At 40.9% G+C, this 23,352-nt stretch overlaps 1 protein-coding gene across 2 annotated transcripts in view; it reads left to right on the forward strand.

Moving 5' to 3' along the window:
* The window catches only part of MAPKAPK3 (MAPK activated protein kinase 3), a 137,169-nt gene extending 114,055 nt beyond the window's left edge, over positions 1-23,114 (forward strand). For both annotated transcript variants that reach the window (XM_064454080.1, XM_064454081.1), the window contains 9 exons: positions 7,740-7,879; positions 8,737-8,801; positions 11,111-11,190; positions 12,963-13,089; positions 14,584-14,659; positions 14,839-14,963; positions 17,003-17,088; positions 19,773-19,853; positions 21,312-23,114. In XM_064454080.1, the coding sequence (XP_064310150.1) occupies positions 7,740-7,879; positions 8,737-8,801; positions 11,111-11,190; positions 12,963-13,089; positions 14,584-14,659; positions 14,839-14,963; positions 17,003-17,088; positions 19,773-19,853; positions 21,312-21,470 (939 nt within the window). In that variant the 3' untranslated portion in view covers positions 21,471-23,114. The remainder of the gene's footprint in view (positions 1-7,739; positions 7,880-8,736; positions 8,802-11,110; positions 11,191-12,962; positions 13,090-14,583; positions 14,660-14,838; positions 14,964-17,002; positions 17,089-19,772; positions 19,854-21,311) is intronic.
* The last annotated feature ends 238 nt before the right edge of the window (positions 23,115-23,352 follow it).

The raw sequence follows: 23,352 nt of genomic DNA on the forward strand, positions 1-23,352 counted from the left end.
GTGTTTGGGCAGTGGTATGAGAGGACGCTGTCTTCATTCTGAATTCTGAATTCTGCTTCCAAATGGTGGGGCTGTAGAGGAGAACATAGCTGTAGTTTCAGGGGGAAGCTCATTAAGGAAGCTCATTAACCTGTCAAAAAGTGGGGCTGGGATGCAGAGCAGAGTGAAAAGACAGATGCATGGAAAGTGCCTACAGCACAAATCTGGTGTGCACCCTGAAGAGCCTTTATGTATTGGGGAAGGATGTCAGATCCTTCCTGGCAGTTCTTGAATGATTTTATCGTCATGACTGTAGTCACACATGCAAGAAATAAAGAGAAAGAGGGGTTGCACAGGTTCCTCTTGGAGCTACTGTTACCTGTGCTTAACGAGATTAAACATGCTGCTAATTTTTGCTTCTACCTTGTTCAGTATTATCACTTCTCCATTAATTTTGTTACTGCTTATTAGCATGAAGACTAGGAAAGAGAACTTGGAGACTTAGATCTTCTCAGTACTTCTTTTTCTGTCTGTGCCTTCTGCCACATCCTGCTCTAACAGAGGTTTGCCATGCCTCACTAATCTTGGTATCATTGTCCTGCTGTCCCACACAGCTATACAGGTGGGTTTCATGGTGGTTAGCACTGAAATGAGGATTAAGCGCTCTGAATAACATCTGTGATCTTCGCTCTTTCCACTTCTTCCCATGGAAAGTGTGTGTAGAGCACAATGGCTATCACTACTAGAGGAATTAGGTATGTTGCTGGGGGTTTTGTGTGGTGGTTGTTTTTTTTTAAGAAAAACAAAGAGCATCTCAGCACAGCACAAAGCCATATCGAGGTACTACAGACCAAAGATCGGACATTGAAAGAGTGTGAACACAAATCCTGCCTATTTGTCCTGCTTTTCTGCTATTCCCAGAGAATGGGAGGTTTGAAAACAAAGGGTGAAAAGACCTCCAGAGCACTTTCCAATTTTGTTTCATCTCAGATGGTCGTAATATGCATATTAAAGAATCAAGGAAAGAAAGGCTGTTTGTAGTGTGTCTGGGTTTTGGAAAAGGCTTTGCAGAAGGTCTCCCCAGATGCTGAATATTAAGTGCAGGTATTGAATGCAGTTCTGGCTAAATGGCAGCAAAAGTGCTGCAAAAGGAGAAGGTAGAGAGAGATTATCTGTAGGCCTTTTTGTATAAACAAGGATTTGAGGGTGTTCTTGTCTGGTAGCAGCACGTTAGTAGCTGTTGGTGATTTATTTTTCTTTTAAATTACAGCAGCAATATTTTGAATAAAAAAGAAGCCACATATAGCTGGTTTGTAGCTTGTCACAACTGAGTATAACAGGAATCTTAAGGTACCAGTAAGAATTATTTTTCCATCCACACAGCAGAGCAAGCACAGTATTAAAATGCAAAGTAATCTTATGGATGTAGCTAAAAGCATAGTGTGCTTTTTATTTAAATCTATATGTACCCTATAGTATTGAATGTACAGTTGCATACTTTTGGCACTACAGTCCAAATAGATTCATGTAATATTACCAGAATATTTATCAGGACAGTAGCTTTTCTTCATGGGCATTTTTTGCTTGTTTTTGTGTCTGCCTTTTATGCTAACCTCAAGTGTGCAAGGGGATGCCTTTGAAATCTATACTGGCCCACTGCTTTGCCATTTCAGTTGTATTTGCCATATTTCCACTAACATTTATGAACAAAGACAGTTGACCTTTGCAGAGTGAATGGCTAGATGCATGTGTAATTAGATAATTAATAGTGGTATGTCTCATTTATTTACCTCAGGGTGTAGAGTCATATCGAGTGCCTGGTGGTGATTTGAATACTGCTACAATACATAAAATTCAGAACCACACCAAAGTTATTTTTGAGAGACCTAGTTGATTCACTGCAGGAGAGAGTCTCGGAGCAAAATAATATTTATGTGGTATGCGCTTTCTGGGGTTAGAGAAACAGGAGTGCTCAGAGAGCTAGATTCTTCAGCGGATTTACAGTACGTCCAGTGTGCAAACTCTTACAAGACAGCACATCTCTCTGTTAACTTGTTCTTTTTATCTTCTCCATTCTACTCTTTCCTCCTGTTTACCCTTTAAAATGTGTGCTTAAGAAATTTGAAGCCTTGTGTGTCAGCAGGAAATTGGTTTCAGAGTGTGACTCTGACACCACATGAAAGCAGTCCTCTCTGAGTCCTCTTCATTCTTGCTAACACTGCCTAGATACCAAAGATCTGTTGTAGTTTTTGCCATTTCAAAAGATAAGCCAAGTAGTAATTGGAAGACTGGAGGGAAGAGATGGATAGAGAAGGGTCCCTCAGTGCAGACAGTAAAACCCCGATACTAAGTAGGTTGAGTGAAAGGATTAGGTACCACAGGCAGGAGTGCTGCAGAATTGTGCTACTTGACTGTGCTCTATTATTAACTTGGAGAAGCTCACCTCCGGGACTGGCTGTCTAGCTGAGCACTGACGGAGATGTCAGTTAATGCCAACTGTGGTAGCAGCTTGGACAGCTCTGCAGGCACCAGGATGACAGTTTGTTTCAGTGAAGCCTCCATGCAGGTTTAATTCCTAACAGCCTAAGCTGGATTTGAAATAAAAGCAGAAAGGTGAAAGGTTTAGTGATGACCCACCTGTGCCTATCCTGGTTTTATCCCTTCTCTATAGACAGATGCTTCAGTACTAAATAATTCAAGCAGAAATGTGTTCTATTTTTTATTTTAAGAAAAAATTCAGTGCTTTCTTTGAGATTTGCATGTGTGGATTTCCCTGCTTGCTGGGCTGCCATTGCAAAAAACCACATGCTTCTTGCAGCAGCTTGACTGACTGGCAGCACTGACACATGAAGAAGAAAACCTTGATAATTTCAATTCCTTCAGCGTTCTAACAAAAAGGATGGCTTTATCCCTTATGAAGAGATCTGGAAACAGATAAAGATTGTTAAAGTTGAATTAATAGATGTAGTGCAAATAATCAGGATGTAATAAAAGACAAAATGTCCAAAGCTGTAGTGATAGCTCTTTTTTCTTTTTTCCCCCTCTTCTTTTTGTAGCGTAGGGGAGGGAGGAGATGAAAGAAACATTATCCAAGCCTTCTTTTACCATCAACCCCTCTTGAATAAAGAAGGACTGGAAGAGCTGCTTTGCAGCAAATGGTATAAGTTTCTGTGCATCAGCATGAATTTAGATTCCAAGGTTTATTTGTAGGATTCAGCATTTTTGTAGCAGCAAAAGAGGAAAGCATGCATGCAAAGAGGAAAGAAAGCAAAAGAAGTTAGACATTTACCCCCTTATGTCGGAGCTGAGACTTTTATTTCCCAGCTAGAAAAATAAATAAAGCTGTATTTAAGTGCCTCTATATCAGTATTACATGTTGAGGACCCCTGGGACTGAAAGTTTCTGCTAGTCCCATTTCTAATAATGGGAGGCCTTCCTGTGAGGAAAATGGCATAGAGATTATAAAGCTGATGGTCTACTGAAGGAGAGTTTCAGATTCTGGGATGGGTGCAAGGAAGGATGCTTGCAGTGTCAGATGATGCTTTAACATGGCACATGCAGTAGATGAGAACTGGGCCTGTAACAGGTCTAATCCAGGCACCACAACTGTTTGGAACTAGGAGGAATTGCTGAAGTTTGAAATAAATAAAAAGGCATATGTTGGGGGGGGTGTGGGGTGGTCTTAATCCCTTATGTAGGGAACAGATAGCAGGTGTAATAGTAATCTGTGTAATCTGCTAGTGCGTGTTAAAGAGAAAGTCACAAAGAAGTCATAGCTTCCTGTCCTCAGCCTGTTTCATACCTGTGCCCATGGATATCTTCTCTCTGTTGTTACAATTTCAGAGTCCAGAAAATCACTTGCCATCCCCTTCAGTCCTTAGAAGTCTGTTTCCCATATAGATCAGACCATTAAGGTATGAGGGTTCCAGCTATCCTTCCTTGCTTACACAACACTGAATCAGTGCAAAAACAATTAGAAGATACTGTGTCACTTTTTAGTCTCCTTTTTTTTTTTTTCTATCAAGAAATTCTGTACAGGGAGAAATTTCAGAGCTATACGGGGAGAAATTTCAGAGCTGGCCTTCAAAGCTGCGGTTTAGAATTTGTTTTGTTTTGCAGGTACTTGCTAAACACCTTAGGCCATTACCCCAGAATGTAGAGTTCAGGTCTCCCTCCACCACCAGGCCCTGAATTAGCAGGAAATCCTGGAGTGTTTGTTGGCATCTGCCCTGTTATTCCTCTGAAACAGGCAGAGCGCACCCCATGGCACATCTCCCTTCCCTCTCCAGCTTTTTCAGATATCGCAGAGTTGTATGAATCCCTAGGGGTTAGGGCTCTAGAGCTCTTGTACTTTCTTGCCTTCCACTGCCTCTGTTTTTGGCAATCTCTCTGTGAGTAACTGTCAATACTTGCTTCATCTGCTTCTTTTAGGCAGTAGTTCGGTAATGCTGACCTCAGAAAAACACAGCTTTCTGCTGTGCTCCTGTTCCAAACTGTGGTGCCTGATCGCACACATGGGCATCCCCTCGCTGTTATGCAGAGGCTGCTGTGCATTGCATATTGGATCACTGATCTGGCTTCATGAAAATTTGGGAGATGGGGCACGTTTCTTGGGTTTGGCTGGAAGTGAGGTTGGTTCATGATCCTGCCCACACCCCATCGTGACAAGCTGTGACTCAGCTGAACTGTGTGGGAACTCGAGGGGGATGACTGGGGGCTCCTTGAGCTGACATTTTGACAAAGCTGCTCTTTCCTCAAACCGGCGTGAACCAGCAGTGCTGGAAAACTTATCTGAAACTATGGGTTTGTTCACAATGACCTCTGCACTTCTGTAGAATGTCAGGGGAACCTGATCATAGTCTTATCAAAGCTATTGCAGCAACAGAAGTACAGTCTCTCTTGAGGATCAGGAAGATGGCAGAATGTCCATATATGTTCTTTGCAAGTTTGTTAAATTTAACCATAGATCTAGAATTTCAGTCTGTGTTTCTAAATCAGCACCTAAATTTTGTAGAAATTGGTGCTTTCAACCCTGCTTGGCATTCATTTTATAGGTGTCTGCATCTCTAAGATATCTTAAAAGGTACAGTTATGGCTTCCAGTTTTAGACATAAGGAAAAGATTTAAATTATTTTTAAGGCTCAGAAGGAGAAATCCAAAGGTTAACAGTTGGTTGATATATCAGATGTTGCTTGATATGTGTATCTGCTCTTTATTTTTGCATTTCCTTTTCTCTGCTTCTCCAGGTGTCATCTTGACATGAGTACGTTCAAGCTTGGCACTAAGGACTATATGAAACTTGCTTGTAGGTGTGGAGAAGTGAAACTGCACCATCCTTGTGTGTATCAAAATGCCTTGTAAAAGCTCTTTAGAGAGTGAGAATTCAATTCCGTGAAACAATTTTCATAAGCACTTGGTACAGACAAGAAAAGCATCATCTCTGCACACTATGCAAGCACAAGATACACAGATTATACTGCAGTTAACATTAGTGAAGAGAATGGTTATGTCTAATTAGTAGCACAGGATAGGTGAGAAGGTTTTTGAAGTGTCCTGCTCAGAAGTGACATTAATCCAGTAATATCCAAGCAGTAAGCCCTGTATTGCTTTTCTAAACGTCATGGTTAGTCCTGAGGGCATTCGGGCTTTATTGTTGCACACATAATTTAATGAGCTTTTAAAAAGACCTCTAGGCAACAACTCAGACTCAGAAGGGCAGAGGGGAAAATGCTGATAGACAGTCCCACTGAGCTAGAACACAGTGGCTCTGAAGGAAAAGCTGCTGAATGGGCTGATGGCTGAAAGAAGTAAAGCAACTGCACTTGGACTTGCTAATGCGCTTTTTGTCCAAGTTGGAGCCATCTCTTTCTTTAGGAAGTTATTTGTGTTGGAAATCAGGCCATAGCTAGGCTGGAGCAGGAAGGAAGAGGCGGATAGTTAGTTATCTCAAAAGTGTGTTCTCTGGGTGCAGAACGACAGCTGTGGAAGTAGGTTGGCTGCAAGGGCATTGAACTTGGCAAGAAAGCTTCTTCAGCTCCTTGCACTGCTGAAAATCTGGTGTCATGCTGGAGCCTTTGGAGCAGAGCTGAGGGAGCCTGGAGGGTGGTCACAGTGGTGATGCTCGCTGCCTGTTCAGCTAAGGAGCCAGCAGCACTCCTGAGGCCACTTGTCCCTTCCTGCAACCTTTCTGTCCTTCACAAAAATATAAAAATGTGCACTCAACAGAGGAGTATTTGTCATCCTTTCCTGTTCCCAGCCTGGAAAAAAAGAGAAGCCTCTTACCTTCTGTCCAGTGGTTCCCGAGCACTTCCCCCACATTTCATAAAGTGTTACAGGCCTTTCTTGTCATGTTACTGTGTCTGCTTTGCTGAAAGGGATGTTGAAGCACCAAATTAGTGTAAGGTTTCTTTTTTCCAGTGCTGCAAATTGTCTGTATTGGAGTCAATAAAGAAATCAAAATTTGCGACTTCCTCCTCTGACCTTTAAATCATGTGTTTCCCTACACTGAGAGGTGCCTCTAGGTGAGGTGCCTTAGCTTGGCAATTGGATGGAAAAGCAATCTCATTTTCCTGGGCTGATTCATAGGTCCCTAATGACAGGTTACATGTTAATACTTGTTTTCAGCAATTATCCTGCAGTTGTGTTTTGACTAGGACCTGATAGCAAATATGAGTGAGAAGAGCTTCAGGCTAAGGCCTAATAGTGCAGGAACGATACCTTTTGTTTGCCTGTTTGAAAACAGTTCCCTCACAGTTGTTGTTGTCCTTTTCTAAGGCAAATAGATCACAGGTGATTGTTCTTTGCTTGTTTTTTATTCTGTTTCAGTGCATTTGACAATACTTTATACAGCATCAGTTTTGTTGCCACTCCATCATTACAATGATTATTACTATAGGGCATAAAGTATCAAACTCAGGTCACAGCCCTATTGTGTAAGAACTGTATAAATGTGCAGTAAAGAAAGTCTCTGTCACAAAGTGTTAGTGGTGTCTAGAGAGACGAGGCAGAGAAGAAAAGGCATTATTCAGCAATGTGCCTCTATTGCGCAAAACCTCAGTTACAAAGTCTGATACAGAGCAGTTCTTCAAATGGAAAGGGGCCCATTTCTTGTGTACGAGGTTACAGGATCACGAAAGATGAGCTCTTACCTCCCTTCTAGAGATTAGCACCTTTAAAATAAACTGGCCTTGCATGTGACAGAGAAAGAAGTTCAAGCATCTAGATAGTCAAAGGTCCCTTTCTGACTCTGATGGGATCCGAAATTTGTGTAGTATTTAAGAAGCACATTCAGAGCTGGTGTGAAAGTCCGTATTGTTTTGAATCTTATTGAACTTTAAGGATTTGCACTGCACCTAAAAGTGTTTTCTCCGAATAGCTGGGGGACAAGTGGGAAGGTTATTGTCCTTAGCAGAGGGATTCTCCTCTGTTTGCAAGTACTGCAAACAAGTAGGAAAAAATTTGCTGTTTCCCATCCAGACGTGGGTGAGATAGGTCTGTCTCCATCTCAGATTAAAAATCTCTCCTCACTGCCACTCAAGGTCCTTCCAGTTCCAAGGGATCAGTTGTTTCTGTATTCCTTAACCTAGGAAGTTGGACAGCCGAGAGATGGTGCAAGTCTTGTGAAGGATCGGCATCCTTTGGCTGGAGAAAGTGCTAAAAGTAGCCTTTGCAACCATCTTTGAGTTCAAATGCATGTAGGTGCCAATTTAAAGCAGAATGATGCTGGCTCAATGACATTGCTCTCTCCTATTTCTTTACAGCTCCTGTATGACAATGCAAAAGCCCGTCAGGAAGTAGAATATCATTGGCGAGCATCAGGGTGTCCCCACATTGTCCATGTCCTGGATGTTTATGAGAATATACATCATGGAAAGAGATGCCTCCTCATTGTGATGGAATGGTATGGACCAGCAGCAGCCCCTTGCCAAGCATTACTCTTTGAGGGGGTAGGGGTGTGGGAGAATATGATGGCTTAGTTGAGAGTTAGGTAAGCTTTCTTAGCAGCACAATTTTAGTTTGCATAGCAAACCTTTTGTTGTCTTCATGGAAGTGGTAGGGAAATGTATAGTGGCTCCAGCCAACTTGTGTGATGGAAGAAAGATGACCCCTAACCAGAAAATAAATTTTCCCTGTACTCCATGACAATTGTCCTCATTAAAACATTGTCTAATTAATACAATCTTGAAGGATGTGTCTCTAGAAATATGATGCGCTTTGATTGTGAATGACTTCCAACTTGAGGTGTAAATCTTATGATCTGACATGATCCCTTTTGCTACTATTTTGACTAACTCTTCCTATTCTCTCCTTGATCTGTAATACCACAGCTATTGTCTTCTTCACTGGGGACAAGTCAATAATTCTATTCACTACCTTTGCTTCTGTCTTTCTTTTTTCTTCATCTCCAGCCCTTACATAAAACAAGATTACTGTCAGCCTCTCAGTGCCAGCATATCTGACTCCCCAGCTATGTGTGTCATGTTCCTTGTGACAGAGTACATTAAACTGAAAACATCAAAACTTCTTTGATGGTCTTGTTTTGTTTTGTTTTGTTTTGTTATTCCATATAGAATGGCTTTGTGCATTGATTCAAATGAGTGTGATGCTTAGGAAGCATTGGCATAGGAAGCAGCCAGGAACCTCTTCTAATCTGTTCCTGCCATGGTTCTGTGCAATTATATGGATGCACAGTCAGGTGTTAATTTGATCTTTTCTGCTCATGGAAGGTGGGGGTTTTTTGTGTGTTCTTTGTTTCAGCATGGAGGGAGGAGAGCTGTTTAGCAGGATCCAGGAGAGAGGAGATCAAGCTTTCACTGAAAGAGGTGAAAAATCAATAGTTTAAATTTAAAGTTTGTGAAAGATTGCTTCTCCCTATCTCTGTCCCCTTGCTTAGTTCCTTTACAGGAATTTTTCTTTGATTCGATTTTTGTTTGTAATTTTTACCTTTTTTTTTCCTATCCAACTCTGTATTAAACAGTTATTTTTAAAAGTTCCTGGAAATCAGGAATTACCAGGACTGGCCAAGTTCAGACACAATGGGGAAGGTTTAGAGGAGAATTCCTCATACAAATCTGCTCGGCTTCTTCATTTCTGAACCACTGCAGCCTCTGTTATTCTAGTCCCTGGTATCCTGCCAGACTACCTTTAACATGATCAATGCAGCTCCTACTGTGATTTCTCTTCTGGCTGTCCCTCAAGCAGTATATGTGCCCAGCAATACTGTTAGGTGATGAATATAAAGAGCAAATCACATCTAATGAAACATCTCTTATTCAAGGGTTTTAAAGTACTACTTGAAAGGAAGTGTTATTAGCCACACTGTAAACAAGCCTGCTCATCTCTAATAGGGACTATGTGCAAGTTTAAAGACCTGCTATGAGTCAGTGACAGAGCTTGCAATAGAATAGCCTTGCCATTTTTATTGTCTTTGCTATTTATTATTTGCAGAGTACCACAGGTGTCCTTGACTGTGGTTCTCCTTGCCCATTCACAATAGACAAGAGCTTGCTTCTGCTCACGAGTAAAAATGTTAGTGTTCACATTGGACACCTTCAAGAGTCGTCTGGGCAGGGTGCTGGGCCATCTTGTCTAGACTGCGCTTTTCCTAGAAAGGTTAGACTAGATGATCCCTGAGGTCCCTTCCGACCTGTGATTCTGTGATTTTGTGTTTGTAGCTACCATCCTGACAAAATGATTAGAAGAAGAAAAAATTATACCTGAGCTTGTAAATTACTGTGACTGTTTTGCAAGTCTGGTATAGAGGCCAGGCTTTTGCTGATCCTGAGATCCTTTGTTTCATAGCCTGGGATGAATCCTTTAAGTGGAATGAGAGACTTGGGTAGGAAAAACGAGCATTTTCAGGAACTTTATTTGTTCCTCTCTAAAATACAAGATTCCAGGGGGAAACTGGTTCCATGATCATTCGTGACTCCACTCTGCTAAAAACATGATTTTTCTACATTAAATATCATTGTATAACATTCTAAATACTTACTCAGAAATCATCTGGGATTGTTAAACAAAAAAACCCACCTTCATTCTCCCCTGAGATAAATTAGCCCTGTTCCACTGGATACCCCAGGTTCCCTGGCTGTTTATATCAGCCACAACTTCCCATTAGGAGCAAGGGGTTTTGGCCTGGGCCAGGAAGGAGGAAGGTGTGCAAGGTTTTCCCCGAAGATGATGAGTGTTTCTGCCTTCTGATTGTCCTTGACTGAGATTGTGTAATTTCAATCTCAAGCCATGCGAAACAGGATTCCAGGTTACAGTACAGTAATTCTGACTTTCTCTCTCACTACTGCAGCTGAGGTTTCTACCTATGCAGAACACACAGTATCAGGTTGAAGTGGCTAATTCTGTTTCTCTGTCAATGGAGATGTAATATAATGCTCTCTTTGTACAATGGGAATATTACTCCTCCCTGCCCTGAAAGCTCTCCCTATGTAACTGAACCCTTCTGGACTTGAAGAGCACTGCTGTTGATAGGCAGCTCACCAACCACTAGAATTTCCCACTGGGGTTATGTTAAATTTTAGAAACATATTATTTCAAAGGTGGCAGTTTGAGCTTTACAGAATAGAACTGTTGATTTTGTTTCTCCTGAGGAAAAACTTCTGAAGACAGTGAGGAACGAAGATGTGACCTATCCTAAAATTACTATATTGTTACGCTGCTCTATTTTTAGAAAATCTGTTAGATCCTCCTATTACCCCTGAAATAGAAGCTGAAAGTTAAACTTCTGTCTTGGACAACCAAGGACATGTCCTGGACAATCAGAGGCTGTTGAGGCTCCTTTCACCACAGTCTTGCATGCTGCTTGTGTACCTGCTCTGCTCCTGCTGCTTTTCTGGTGAGCAAATTAAAGCACAAATTTACAAGCTCATAAGAAGCAGGACTCTCAACCATTCAGTTGCAGTGCCTGCTCAGGAGGAGGGCTGAGCAGCCGGGGAATTGGGGGGTATGATTGCCTGCAAAACCAAAACACAGCTGTTATGGCTAATTTTAGGTTTTCTAGTCTTGATGCTAGCCCTGTATTCCAACAAGCTGTTTGTAAATCATAAGCATTCCCGAGCATGTCCCTGAATTACAGTGGGAATGTTAATGTGACCTTTCTCTGAAATTGTATTTATAGAGGCCTCTGAGATAATGAGAGACATCGGAACAGCCATCCAGTACCTGCATTCAATGAACATTGCCCATAGAGACGTCAAGGTGAGGCCTGAAGGTGTGTGGGCAGGGAGAAAAGACCATAAGGCAGAAAAATAAAGGGGCAGTGGTGGTTTAAATAGAACTAGGAGCACAATTAGATGGTCAAAGTGTTCCTATTTCTCTGCCAGAGTGAGAAGGAATCTGTTCACAACTAGTTTGCAACTAGTCAAAGGTCAGAATATTCATGTGTGCTGATGCCTTCCAGTTGTGTACAGAAGGCAGAAGAATCTGGTGATAGATGCTTAATTAACGAGGTACTACCAACTTGCAATCCAGTTAACTTACAAGAAAATAACACTGCCTGAATTGAACTTACACTAGACACTATACCTCCATGTACAGTCTTTGCCACTTATTGTTTTCAGAATCATACTTGCCTAAAAAAAAAAACAAAACAAAAAACAAACCAAACCCAAACAAACACCAAAACCCCCTTCAGAAGCAGGAGAAATTGCATATATGGGAGGAATAACACCAATTCCACATGCCCAACCCACTTCAATAGTATATGTAAATATTTGGGAAAATGGGAAGGTCTCAGATGCTATCATGTGGAACAGTGTGTTTTGTTAGCTGGAGTCTGTACCCAGATCTTGTAGTGATTTGACAGGGTTTGTAGTATTGTATTTTGTTTTCTCTCTGTAGAGCATGCAGCATAAGCAAAGACAAGATAGGTGCACCAAGGCACTTCTAGTGCAGCTATACAGCACTTTGGTGGAATGTGCTGAAGTGCAGGTCACATAAAGATGACTGAGGCATCTGATTGATTCCACAGTTCTGAGTTTGTGACTTTTCTATAGATGCTTCTGTGTATTTAGCTGAAGGGACAACTGCCATTGCTTGGTATCACTGAGGGGTATGTTTCAGGGTTCTTTAGGTAGGAACTGGAGAATGACTTAACAGTTCAGAGACTAAAAATCTATTCACTTTTGTGGAGCTATGAGCCATTGCCTATCACCAGCACAGAAAATGAAGTGCTTAGCCCCAAACACCCTCTACACACACTCAGTGAACTAAGATAGAAATGGTTCAAATCGGTTAGTAGATCCTAAATCCTGTTTTCTTACAAGCCCTGCCTTCTTCTGTAGGTCTCTAAACACTAACATGAGAGAGGATATAGCTTCCTTATGACTGAGAAACTGGAAAATAAGTTCAAACAGTTGCAGATTCTGGACATGTGTCATTTTCCCTGTTCTTGTGCACAAGAGCTTGTACTTTCCTCTGTACCACTTCTGGTTTTGGAGAGCCTTTAAGGAGTGTGGAGCAAGAGTGGGATTAACTCAGGTTTCAGGAGACAGAGGAGGGGGTGAGCAGGAAGGGGACTGTTTTCTGTATCAGTTAAGTCTGATGGAGTTATGTTGGTTGCTTGCAGAGAGTTTGGCTGATGACTTCTCTTGTCTTCCACCTAAGCACTTTGAGTACGGTACAGAGTGCTGTCAGATCAACCAACTGGTGTTGATCAGACAGAACAATCTGAGTAAGTGCAGTAAACTAGAGGAGGTTCAAGAAGCCAGACTTGATGCCCATTGGACCTGATGAGAGTCTTGTGATTTGTTCTCCTAAATACCATGTTGAGAAGTACGTTGATCCTTAGTCTGAGCAAAAATGCTACATGATGGGAGGGAACTTTCTGCATGGTATGATGGGGAAGTGAGAGAAGTAAGAAGACCCAAATGCTGGTGGTGATCGAGGCAAGTAGGAATGGTTTGACCTTTCAGCTCATTAGAGACATCTCTTCATTGTCCAGTTTATCCTTTCTTTTGCTGGCCTTTCAGCCTGAAAACTTGCTTTACACGTCTAAAGAGAAGGATACTGTACTCAAACTCACAGACTTCGGTTTTGCCAAAGAAACCACTGTACAAAATCCACTGCAGACTCCCTGTTACACACCTTATTATGTGGGTAAGTTATCCAAGGTGCATTTCTTTTGTGTTTCAGTCTGTCATCCCTCCCCTTATAGTGGGCCTGTAGACTGCAGGAATGGATGGGAAATCTTCTGTTGTGGATGTAATGCAAAGAGGTGGCCTGCAGAATTTAAACTGGCACCTAGATCTAGTCTGGTTCCAGTACAGTTCAGTGCTTCTGCTTTCTTCCTTGGTTGCAGAGGAAAGAGCCTTAACAGGGGAACCAAATGAGGATCAAGGAAAGACAACAGGTTGCTTCTGATTACACTTGAAGTAATCCTGATGTTTCCTCTGAACGATGCAAGAGAAGCCATAATGTGAACTCGGTTTCATGATTATTTGGGTGCTTCCTTGCAAAACTTCCCTTAGCTTAACTAATGCAATAGGAGAGAACAGGGAGAGTATTGTCTCAGCAGTAAAGCTTCTTAAAGCCTGCAAATGGAGCAATTAGTAATAAAACACCAATGTGACTTAATCACAACTGAATTTTTGCCTGCATTTTGTTCAAAGACAGGGCACTGTGTAATGAATGCCACAGTAGACAGTCCTTTATGCACTCATTTTAGAGTGCGTCCCTTTTGGTCTTTGAATAGTCATTCACCATATGGTATGACTGAGGCAGTCTGCGCTTGGAATTTCTTTGGAGGAAAAAGGGTTTAATTTTTTGGAAGAAGTAGTTCTCTTCTGCGATGTAAGTTTTTAAGGTTTTTTGTATGGAAAGATACTATTTTTCATTGTTATCAGAGAATTATGATAGCAATTTTTTTTCTGAAGCTTTCTTCTATATTTTTGTAAGCTGGGATTCATGACAAAATGTTAAGGAATGTACACATATATGTTTTTGTGCCTTTATATTTGTACATAAACAGGCTGACATTTCCCTTCTCAACACCTTTTTGTAAAGAAGCGTGATTGTTCATATATTTAGAGAATAATTTTCCTTAAAAATCAAGCTCCCTGCCACTTCAACTGCCCCAGGGAAGAAAAAAAATCCCCTCTAAATGTCTCTCTCCATAATGTTGTTACTTAGTGAAAAAAAGTAACACTCTGGAGGCCAAAGAAAAATACTTTGCTCTGTAGTTGCCGGAGCTAAACACACTCTACCCAGGTACTGATCAAAATTTTGTCACAGCTCAAGCAGGTCCTTTCTGTTCTGATTTCTGGAACATATGCTTCTGACTTTTTCACTGCAGTGTCTCCCTGTACACATTTAGCTATAGCTCCTTCTGCTTTTCTGTAATCTTAATACTCTCTTGAGCAGAGAGACACTAAGGTGGAGAGTAGGGCATTTTGCCAGCTCCATTCCTCCTTTTGAAAGCTACATTAGATGTGTTTAGGAACTTGCCAATAGAAAATACTACCCAGTTCCTGCAGTGGGTTGCATTTTTTTAATGCCTCTGATATTTGTTGAAGTGTGCTGCTACTTATAAGGTGATGGAGATGAAAGGAAATATCTGGTACTTTGTTAACTTCTGGTTTTGATCTTTTTCAGCCCCAGAAGTCCTTGGTCCTGAAAAGTATGACAAATCATGTGACATGTGGTCGTTGGGTGTCATTACATATATTCTGTAAGTATTTGGAAAGAGGCTCAACGAATGGAAAAAGGACACATCTTATTAAATCTGCACTTAGAAGTAATTAGTCACTCGGATCATGTAACCTGCAGAAGAATATAAGCTTGTATGGGACTTTTTAAGACATGAAAGGACTTCCCTAGTTATAAGAGTTCTTTTTTCCACTCTTACAGCCTATGTGGGTTCCCTCCATTCTACTCAAACACTGGTCAAGCCATTTCTCCAGGGATGAAGAGAAGAATTCGGATGGGGCAATATGGGTTTCCCAATCCAGAGTGGGCTGAAGTATCAGAGGAAGGTAACAACACTCACTGCCACTTATGAGAATGTGCACGGTGTACAGTGGTAGAGTGCTTACAAGAGACTGTTTCTAAAAACCTGTCTTGGTTTTTGTTTCCCTTTTTTTTAGAATTTAAATTAAATTTTCTGAAGTGGTACAGAGAATGACTGGGAACTCAGACACTAGCCAGCAACCTAAGTACTGCAGAAAGTAAATGACTGCTGAAAACTTTCTTTCACATTCCAGCTAGTGCTAGTGAATGCCAAGATTAAACCCACAGGAAGCAAAAGTCTTTAATCCTGAGAAAGGAGACTGCCAGGACAGCTGCAATACAAGCTGAGCTGGAAGAAAGGCAAACTGTCTTAAGAACTCATTCAGTCTTTGCCCTCCTTGGCGATACAGCCAGCAAGGACAGCAAGTTTTCATGCTAGCTTTTTGTGATGTGGGAACTTGCCAGCCACCACTTAAATCAAGGTCAACAATTTATTTTGTATAAGTCATTGACCAAAAGCTGCTGCTGTTCAGCTGTGACCCGGATGGGCTCAAACCAGGGTCCTGAAAATGGATGGTTTTGATTCCCTCTGACGGTCTTGTAAGCTGGAAGTCTCACCTGCCCGTCATATTAAAGAGAAAGGTCAGCAACCTCTGGGCACTTCATTTTGTCAGACATTGTTTTTTATATTGCTGTTGCTAGCATCCTGTTATGCTCTGCTGTTTAGCAATAATAAATTATCATTGGATAATACTGTGGTCTGTGGCACTTTAACCCCTCATTGGATCTCATGATTGCGTGTGCAGCATGGACTACTGAACGTTAGTAAGGAAGTGGTTTTACCTATGGGTTGCTGGCTTAATATTTTGTCTTTCCTGGGTCTTGTTTATATTACAGCAGTTATTAAAATGCTAGGGGAGCTTGGTGAGGGAACATTCGCTTGGAAAATCTGTAGCGTTTATGTACACTTGCCTGAATGAAGATAGGTGCTCCCTACCTTTGAACCTATCAAGATCAGCTAATTTATGTGCACTCTTTTAGGCTGATCAGACACCTTCTGCAGACTGCTGGTTTTTGCCCCCCTTTATACTGTTCTTGTTATGGTTTTCTTTATCTAATCATTCCTTCATTTTATCATCTATGGAGGCTTTCTCTAAATTCCCCACCAATTTCCTGTAATCATCTTAAATGGGCTCTGTTTGTGGTCCCTTTTTCTTGTTTTAGACTGCAGGTAATCTCTACTGTAAACTTCCTTTTGTAAATCAGCCTCTCTCAACAAACTAAAATCTCAACCTGTACTTCTGGCAGCTTCTTACAAGCATTTAGTCATCTTGCATTCAATGTTTCTAAAAGAGGACTATTATTCATAACTTTTTATAGGTTCCCCCAAGGAAGTTAGGTTTAAGTCTTTCAAAATAATGTCCCTTGGATTTAGTGTTTTCTGCCTGTCCTCCTGCATTAATGAAACTCTTGTCTAGACTGTCATCATCTCATATCTCAGTTACTTAGTACTCTTGCTTTGGCAGATACCATGTTCACAGAAAGCTGCTACAAAGCCTGTTTGTGCAACCCATTTCTTTGACTGTTGTTCTTTTAGTGGCCTCTCATTTCTCAAAGAGAAGTTTATTGTATTTTTTTCCCCACAGCCTGTGTTAGTTTTCGTCATCTATCATTTGTCAAAACATCAGCTTATGCATTCATTCAGCCCATAAAGCCAAGCTTCTTGCCATCTTTCAGACAGGCAGCTTGGCAGCTTTCTTTTCCTATGTTCCTCTTTTTCTCGAGTTCTTGCTTTCAAAACAGTTGGTTTGGTATGTAGATAGCATAGATGGAATCCCCAGTCCTTTGTCTTTCCTTCTTACTTCTTGTTTTGGATTTTTCATGTTCTGCCTCTTTAAGCATAATAACCTACCACACTGTACATGGCTTCTTAACATGGTAACAGCAATAGGTAGGTGTTTCAAGTTCTGCAGAATTATCTTCATTCAGAAGGTCTTTGTGTTCTCAAGGTTATTTGGAAATGCAGTAGTAGACTACAACATGCCATGTTGGTCCTGTTTTTCAGCCAAACAACTGATTCGCCATTTACTGAAGACTGACCCAACAGAGAGGATGACAGTTTCTCAATTTATGAATCACCCTTGGATTAACGTGAGTTTCATATCTCTTTTTACAATGGAGCAAAATGAATTCTTACCTGCGGAACTTATATATAGCTCCACATAACACAGCAAGAGGAGGATGGTGATTACTGTTAATAACTTAATTAATCTACTGTGCCCTCCACTGAGGGTCATCTGCCCATAGAACCACAATTTTTCTTGGTGTTACCAGAGGACACACACAGAGAGACACCCACAATAGCCAAATGTATCTATATCTTCTGTGAGCAGGCAGTCACTGTTGACTCTGCAGCATATGCATGTGTTACTCTCTTTAAAAATACAAAAATAAACTGTATGTACTTACTTCATCAGTGCAGGATTTAGAGAGAGCTATTATTAGTTGTCTCAGGCACCACTGTGCATAGCTGCTTTAGTGTTAGCACAGTCCTATGCTTAGTGGGAACTCTTATCCTTGGCAGAGTTTGGAAGTGCATGCGGGAGGAGCAAAGGTCTTGGCTTAGTGCCCTGTAAGAGGTTGCCAGATAGGGTAGTACACAGAGCTATTAATGATCCCAGTTCAGGTTTCATTCTATGACTCGGTTGAATTTACTTTTCCTGCAAAAATTACTTTTTGGGAAAAAGAAAAAAAGATAATACAATATTAATTATTTCAAACAAGGGACCAGAATCCCAGGAGTTACCAGGCTGAGTTTCCAGATACCTGCTCTGCTCTGTAGGTGTCACTTAAAATAATAGGTTATACCTCTCCCATTTGTGCCTAAAAGGACACCAGTCTTGTTCTTGCTGCCCAAATAATCATCAGCCAGGAACAGAATCACTTGTACTTTAGAATGACCTATTATCTTGTAGTGCTTTCTCTGTCTAAGCTGATCCTCAGAGGAAGGGGCAGAAATGGGCATGACCAATAGTCAGCATTTCTGTAATGCCTGTTTAAAGGTCTGAAAGCCCTTAGAATCGTAGAGAATCATATAGCTGTACAACATCCTGATGAAGTAGATAGATGTCTTCATTTAGAGTTGTGAAAGCTGAGTTTACAAAGATTCTGTAGAACTGGAACAGAACCTAGACAATGTTTCTAAGTCTTTTTTTAACCAAATAATAACGTAATCACTGTTCAGAATAAATACCTTCAGCTTTAAGTGTTTGAAGCCCCAGGAAGGAGGTGTTCCAGAAGTCAGCAGGCGATGAATTTCACAGAATGAGTGCCTAATAGCTAAGGAAACTACCACCTACAGTGACACATGTTACTCGAAATATGCATATAACCAATTAATAAGGAGGAGATTAGAGACAAGGTCTACAGACTCTGCTGCACCAAAGAGCTGTGCTAGAATACTGTTCCTGGAAGAATGCTCTAGGAGCTGTGGATTGGCATTTTTTTTCTGTTGAACCTATTGTTCCCATGAGGGAGAGGGAGGGAAGAACAATATAGTGAATATGTGTGTTCTTCATTTTCTTTTCCTAAGTCCCTAAGCGGGAACATGGATGGGGAGATGCCTCACACAAGCAGTGGAGGGAGGGTATTTCTCTCTCCTTTTTGTTTTTTTGTGGGTTTTTTAATTTTTTTATTAGATGGATGGATGGCAGAAGTATTATTGTGGACTGTGCAAAAACCGTCAGTTTAGGAGGAGCACATAATCCTCGTCTTAGCTTGTAGACAAGATTTATTTAACAAGAAGTTGCTCACATCAGATAGGAGGGCAACTTCAACACCTGCTCAGGGACATCCCTAAAGCCAGTCTGCGGGTTTTCCGTTTTCCTCCTCCCAGCTGTACTTGATAAAACTATCCCCAGGCCAGCTAGGGTCCTTTTCCAGAGGATGCAGGACTCGTGATTTCTGCTTCAACACCTGTAACTACTGCAATGGTGCTGTTAGCTTGGCGGAGTATAAGCACTGCTTCCCAATGTAATCCTTATTTTGCAGTGACATGTACAGGGATCTCCTTAGACTTTGTTGACATGCAGTTGCGTCTGGTGTAGGATGCCACAGCAGTAGACAGCAAGTTTGAGTAGAAAGCACGATAGAATATGATTTTATAGTTTGGGTTATGGACTGGTAAGAAATACTATAATTCTCGCTGATTTTCGCTAGGGAGCTGTGCTTCATGCTTTAGAAATTTTACCTTGTTCTAATTTACAGTATCTACTGATCTTGCAGCGCAGGTGAGCGTATATCTCAATTTTATGTGGAAGAGCATCTCAAGCATTGCACTGTGTTCTGAACTGTGCCTTACTCTGAATAATAGTGTAATTTCCTCTTTGGGGCACACTTATGTTCTGATAAACTTGTAATCTCTGTTAATGTACATGTACAAGAAAATGTCTCCTACAACAGATCCTAGAAGATAAAGGTCAAATTAACCACCTGAAAACATTGCCTAATGAATAGTGAAATGACAGTTAGAATCTAAAATGTACATATAAATTTATCCAACACAAGGTTATTGGTTGGACTGGAAGGGAGCAGAGTGAAACAAAGTACTGATCTATCTCCATTTGTTCTTTAAAGATACTGTCGTGTGGGGACTATAGTCCTTTTCTACCTTGCACATGGATTAGCTTGTGGAGTGATTGAAAGCATGAATAATTAGGGCCACTGAAGGATATTAGATAAACTTTTATGCCTTCCATACACATAGAAGAGCAAGCAGTCACTTCCCAATCGTGATTTTGCAGAACACTTCTTTTGGTATTTTTCACTTTTCTCAGAGATCAATGGCAGTGCCACCAACTCCTCTTCATACTGCACGTGTCCTTCAAGAGGATAAAGACCACTGGGATGAAGTTAAAGTGAGTCAATCATAGTTCAGGTATCTTGAAGTCAAGTCCGATAAGAGATTAGATGGGCTGGCTTCTCTGCATACGCTTATTTCCTTGGACATGATGGCTATTTTGAATACAACCTTGTTAAACAAGGGAAGCATAAACAGTCCTGGTTAGAACAGTAGTGTATATGATAACTGTTGAAAAAAGAATGCTATTTGGGCTTCATCTGACAGCCTTACAGTTGTGCCAAATTCCAACAAAGATGATGTTTATGATCAAAGTTATTAATGGTGCTACCTGCTGAGCCACTGTGTGTAACCACAGAGGACAAGGGACAGTGTTGAGGGAGCTTGAAGTTCATTACAGTGAAGCAAAGAATATGGTGAAGGTGTAGGGGGATGGGGTGGGAGGGTTGAGCTGCATTCAGGTCTTCTACCTTGTTCTTGTATTGTAAAACAACATTAAATAACCTTAGCCTTGTCTTGTTGTGACATTTGGCGAGGGGAGATAAAAATATATCTGTCTTTCCTTTAATCTAACCAGGTGCCTCACCTACTGTTTGTACTGATGACAGTTGAATGCTTCCTGCAAAAAGAAACAATAGGGCAGACTAAAAGTTGTTTGCAAGCTTTAACTCTTTCCTGCTGGCCTTTATCAGGTTGGCATGCTTTTACAATTAATTCTGAATTTTTGCACTTGCAATGCTTGGCATTTTGATAATTGCAACATTCCTGTAGTGGATTTTACTGATTACTGATTTTATTTAAATTACTGATGCTGTTGAGCTATGTAACGGTAAAATTTCATAGGATCTAGGCAACATTTGCCTCCCAAGCGAGAGAGATCAAACAGACAGTTTCACTTAGCATTCTTCATTTCCATGCTTCTGAGAAGTTCTTATACTTGTGCTTTGTGTACATCCCAGAAGTATTCCATTGGGCCACCGGCATCCCCATAGTATTTAGCTGGTTTTCCTTTCCTGAACTAAATGTGTAGACATTCATTTACTTAAACAGATTTTTGCTCAAAGCCTTATTAAGAAGTTTAAAATTTGCCTGCACTTAAACATTAATTCAAACTAAGGTGCAGACTTTTTATTCTAGTCCCTGCTAAATCTAGTTTAGTAACAGAGCAAGGAAAGCAGCCCTCTGACTCTGGTAAAAGAAGCCCAGGCTCAACAGCTGGTGAAGGCCCAGAGCCAGCCAGTAGGAAATCCTGGGCATGGGGACATGGTGGAATTTAGGCCAGCGGAGTGTGGTTCTACGTGCTCATATATGAGACACTGTGTGAATAGTTCCTCCTGAATGAGTCAATGAGTAGAACAAAGCCTTTAGTCATAGTTCAGTGCAGCAGAAAGGGCTCAGCTATTTCTGGCCATAATGTAACAGAGGGTTCCTTTTTGTACGCTCATCTGGCAGTAGTGTGGGGTGGCTATGCACTCTCTGCCTCAGGGTTTTCAATAAATTGCCTCCTTTGTTTCAGGAGGAGATGACCAGTGCTTTGGCTACCATGAGGGTGGACTATGATCAGGTGAAAATCAAAGACTTGAAAACATCCAACAACCGCCTCCTGAACAAACGTCGTAAGAAGCAGAAGCAGGCAGGCACCTCTTCTGCAGCCCCAGGGTGCAATAACCAATGAGAAAAGAAGCCAAGGACCTGTGGGTGGAGGGTAAAAGTTAAAAGGAACAATTCAAAATCAATATGATCAACTCACTCCATACCACAAAGGCAATGAGACAGTGAAGAAGCTATCCTGTAAAGAGGGAGCCATGTGAAAGATTACATTTTTATAACTTGAATCAGGGCTTTGCTTTTAAAAGCTAATGTATATGACATGATTCTGTTGCATATTGCTAGGGAAGGTACAGTAATACCAGAAATGTTATGGGTTTTTGTTTTGCCTTTAACTGTATCAGAAGAGAGGAGGCAGTCTCAGCATGCTAATGCACTGAGGCTTTAACAGCCATCTAAAAGAGTAACTTCTGCTACCATTTTAAACTTGGGAATAGAAAGAATGCCAAGTGTTCTGCTAGGAGTGTTTTACTAGTTTGAACGTGAGTACTGAGAAAGGAGAAATATGTCATTGCTCTTTATACGAGTAGCACAGGTACAGTTCTATTATGGATGCATCTGGACAGCACTTCATGTTAGAATTGTCAGTATTTCCAAACTTACCTCCTATAGTTACAGAATATTACCTAAATAGTAAACAGTTATTCCTACTACAGGAAAAAGCATCTATACATTTCCATTCTCATAAAAGCCTTCATGTAGTCTCATGTGAAGATTTGGGTTTGTCATGGATTCTCATTTGATAGCATGTAAGTTTTCTAAACAGTAACCATGATGACACATCTATGCAACTGTCAGATCTCTCTCTTGTAATGTTTTTCATTTAAATGGCACTTTATATGAAGCGTTTTAATAAGGATTTAATTACTTGAAAGTGTCCTGCGGAGAATATTGCTGTTCTTGGATCCACAACCTCTAGGGCATGCAACTGGACATGCAGTTGTATACAAGAGACTGCTCTAGGAGACAGACTTCTGAAATTAAGGAATAAGTGGCAAATACATGCTTTCTGAATGGACCCAGGTGTCTGCCAACATCCCTTCTGTTAATTATCTCCAGGTCCTATGCCTAAGATGTGCTGACAGCAAATTTTGGGGTCCTGGGTTTAGCTTGTTTACTGGGGTCAGGGACAGGGAGGATGCTACTTTATTTGCAGTGTTTTGACAGTGTTTCTGGATCCAAAGATTTTCACCACCTAAGGGAGACCACCTATAAGTATATCCACCCATTGTTTTTTTCCTATTCTAATTCTTATTTAATGGGTTCCTAGCTTTGGTTTGCTAATGTGTTTTACTTTGTGATCAAGATATTTCCTCTCACTGTATTTTGGGTTGGTTTGGTTTTTTTTTCTAGTTGAGGTGAAGCAAATATTTGTGAAAGTATTATCAAGAGTCTAGGATGAAAATTATGTGCTTCCAGTAAGGCAGGCAAACACTGCTTTGTGGTAGGCACACAGAGTACTGGTGTGTTAATAGGCTTGGAAGAATGTTAAAAAGCAAGAAGGAAAACAAGGCTCCAGAGAGGATCTGAATCGTCAAATCTGACTGCCGTGTAGGTATTGTTACCTCCAACAAAGATCAGCTCAAGGCTTTGGGCCTTGTCTGGGGAGCCCTATTCCGTCTTCAAAGTGTTGGATGAGACCTCCGTTCTTCTTTGTGAACTGGTCCTAGGGTTTTATAAAGTGATTTTAATAAATCGCATTACAACGTTCCTTCCGTCACCCCTGATTTTGTTGAGATATTGCAGAGTTTGTTTTGCTTTGCGAGGTACATCTGTGTTGAAGGTGATGGGAAAAGGGAGGAGGAAAGCATTCAATGATGTCCACATTCAAGGACTACCCAACTTTGAGCATTTTTTAATATTACAAGGGTTTGGTTTTAAATACCAATCTCTGCAAAGACGTATTTTAAAATTATTTCATATTTATCTAGGTATCTCCATGATTATAT

The sequence above is a fragment of the Phalacrocorax carbo genome, chromosome 6 (assembly GCF_963921805.1).
Source record: "Phalacrocorax carbo chromosome 6, bPhaCar2.1, whole genome shotgun sequence".
NCBI classification, from domain to species: Eukaryota; Metazoa; Chordata; class Aves; order Suliformes; family Phalacrocoracidae; genus Phalacrocorax; species Phalacrocorax carbo.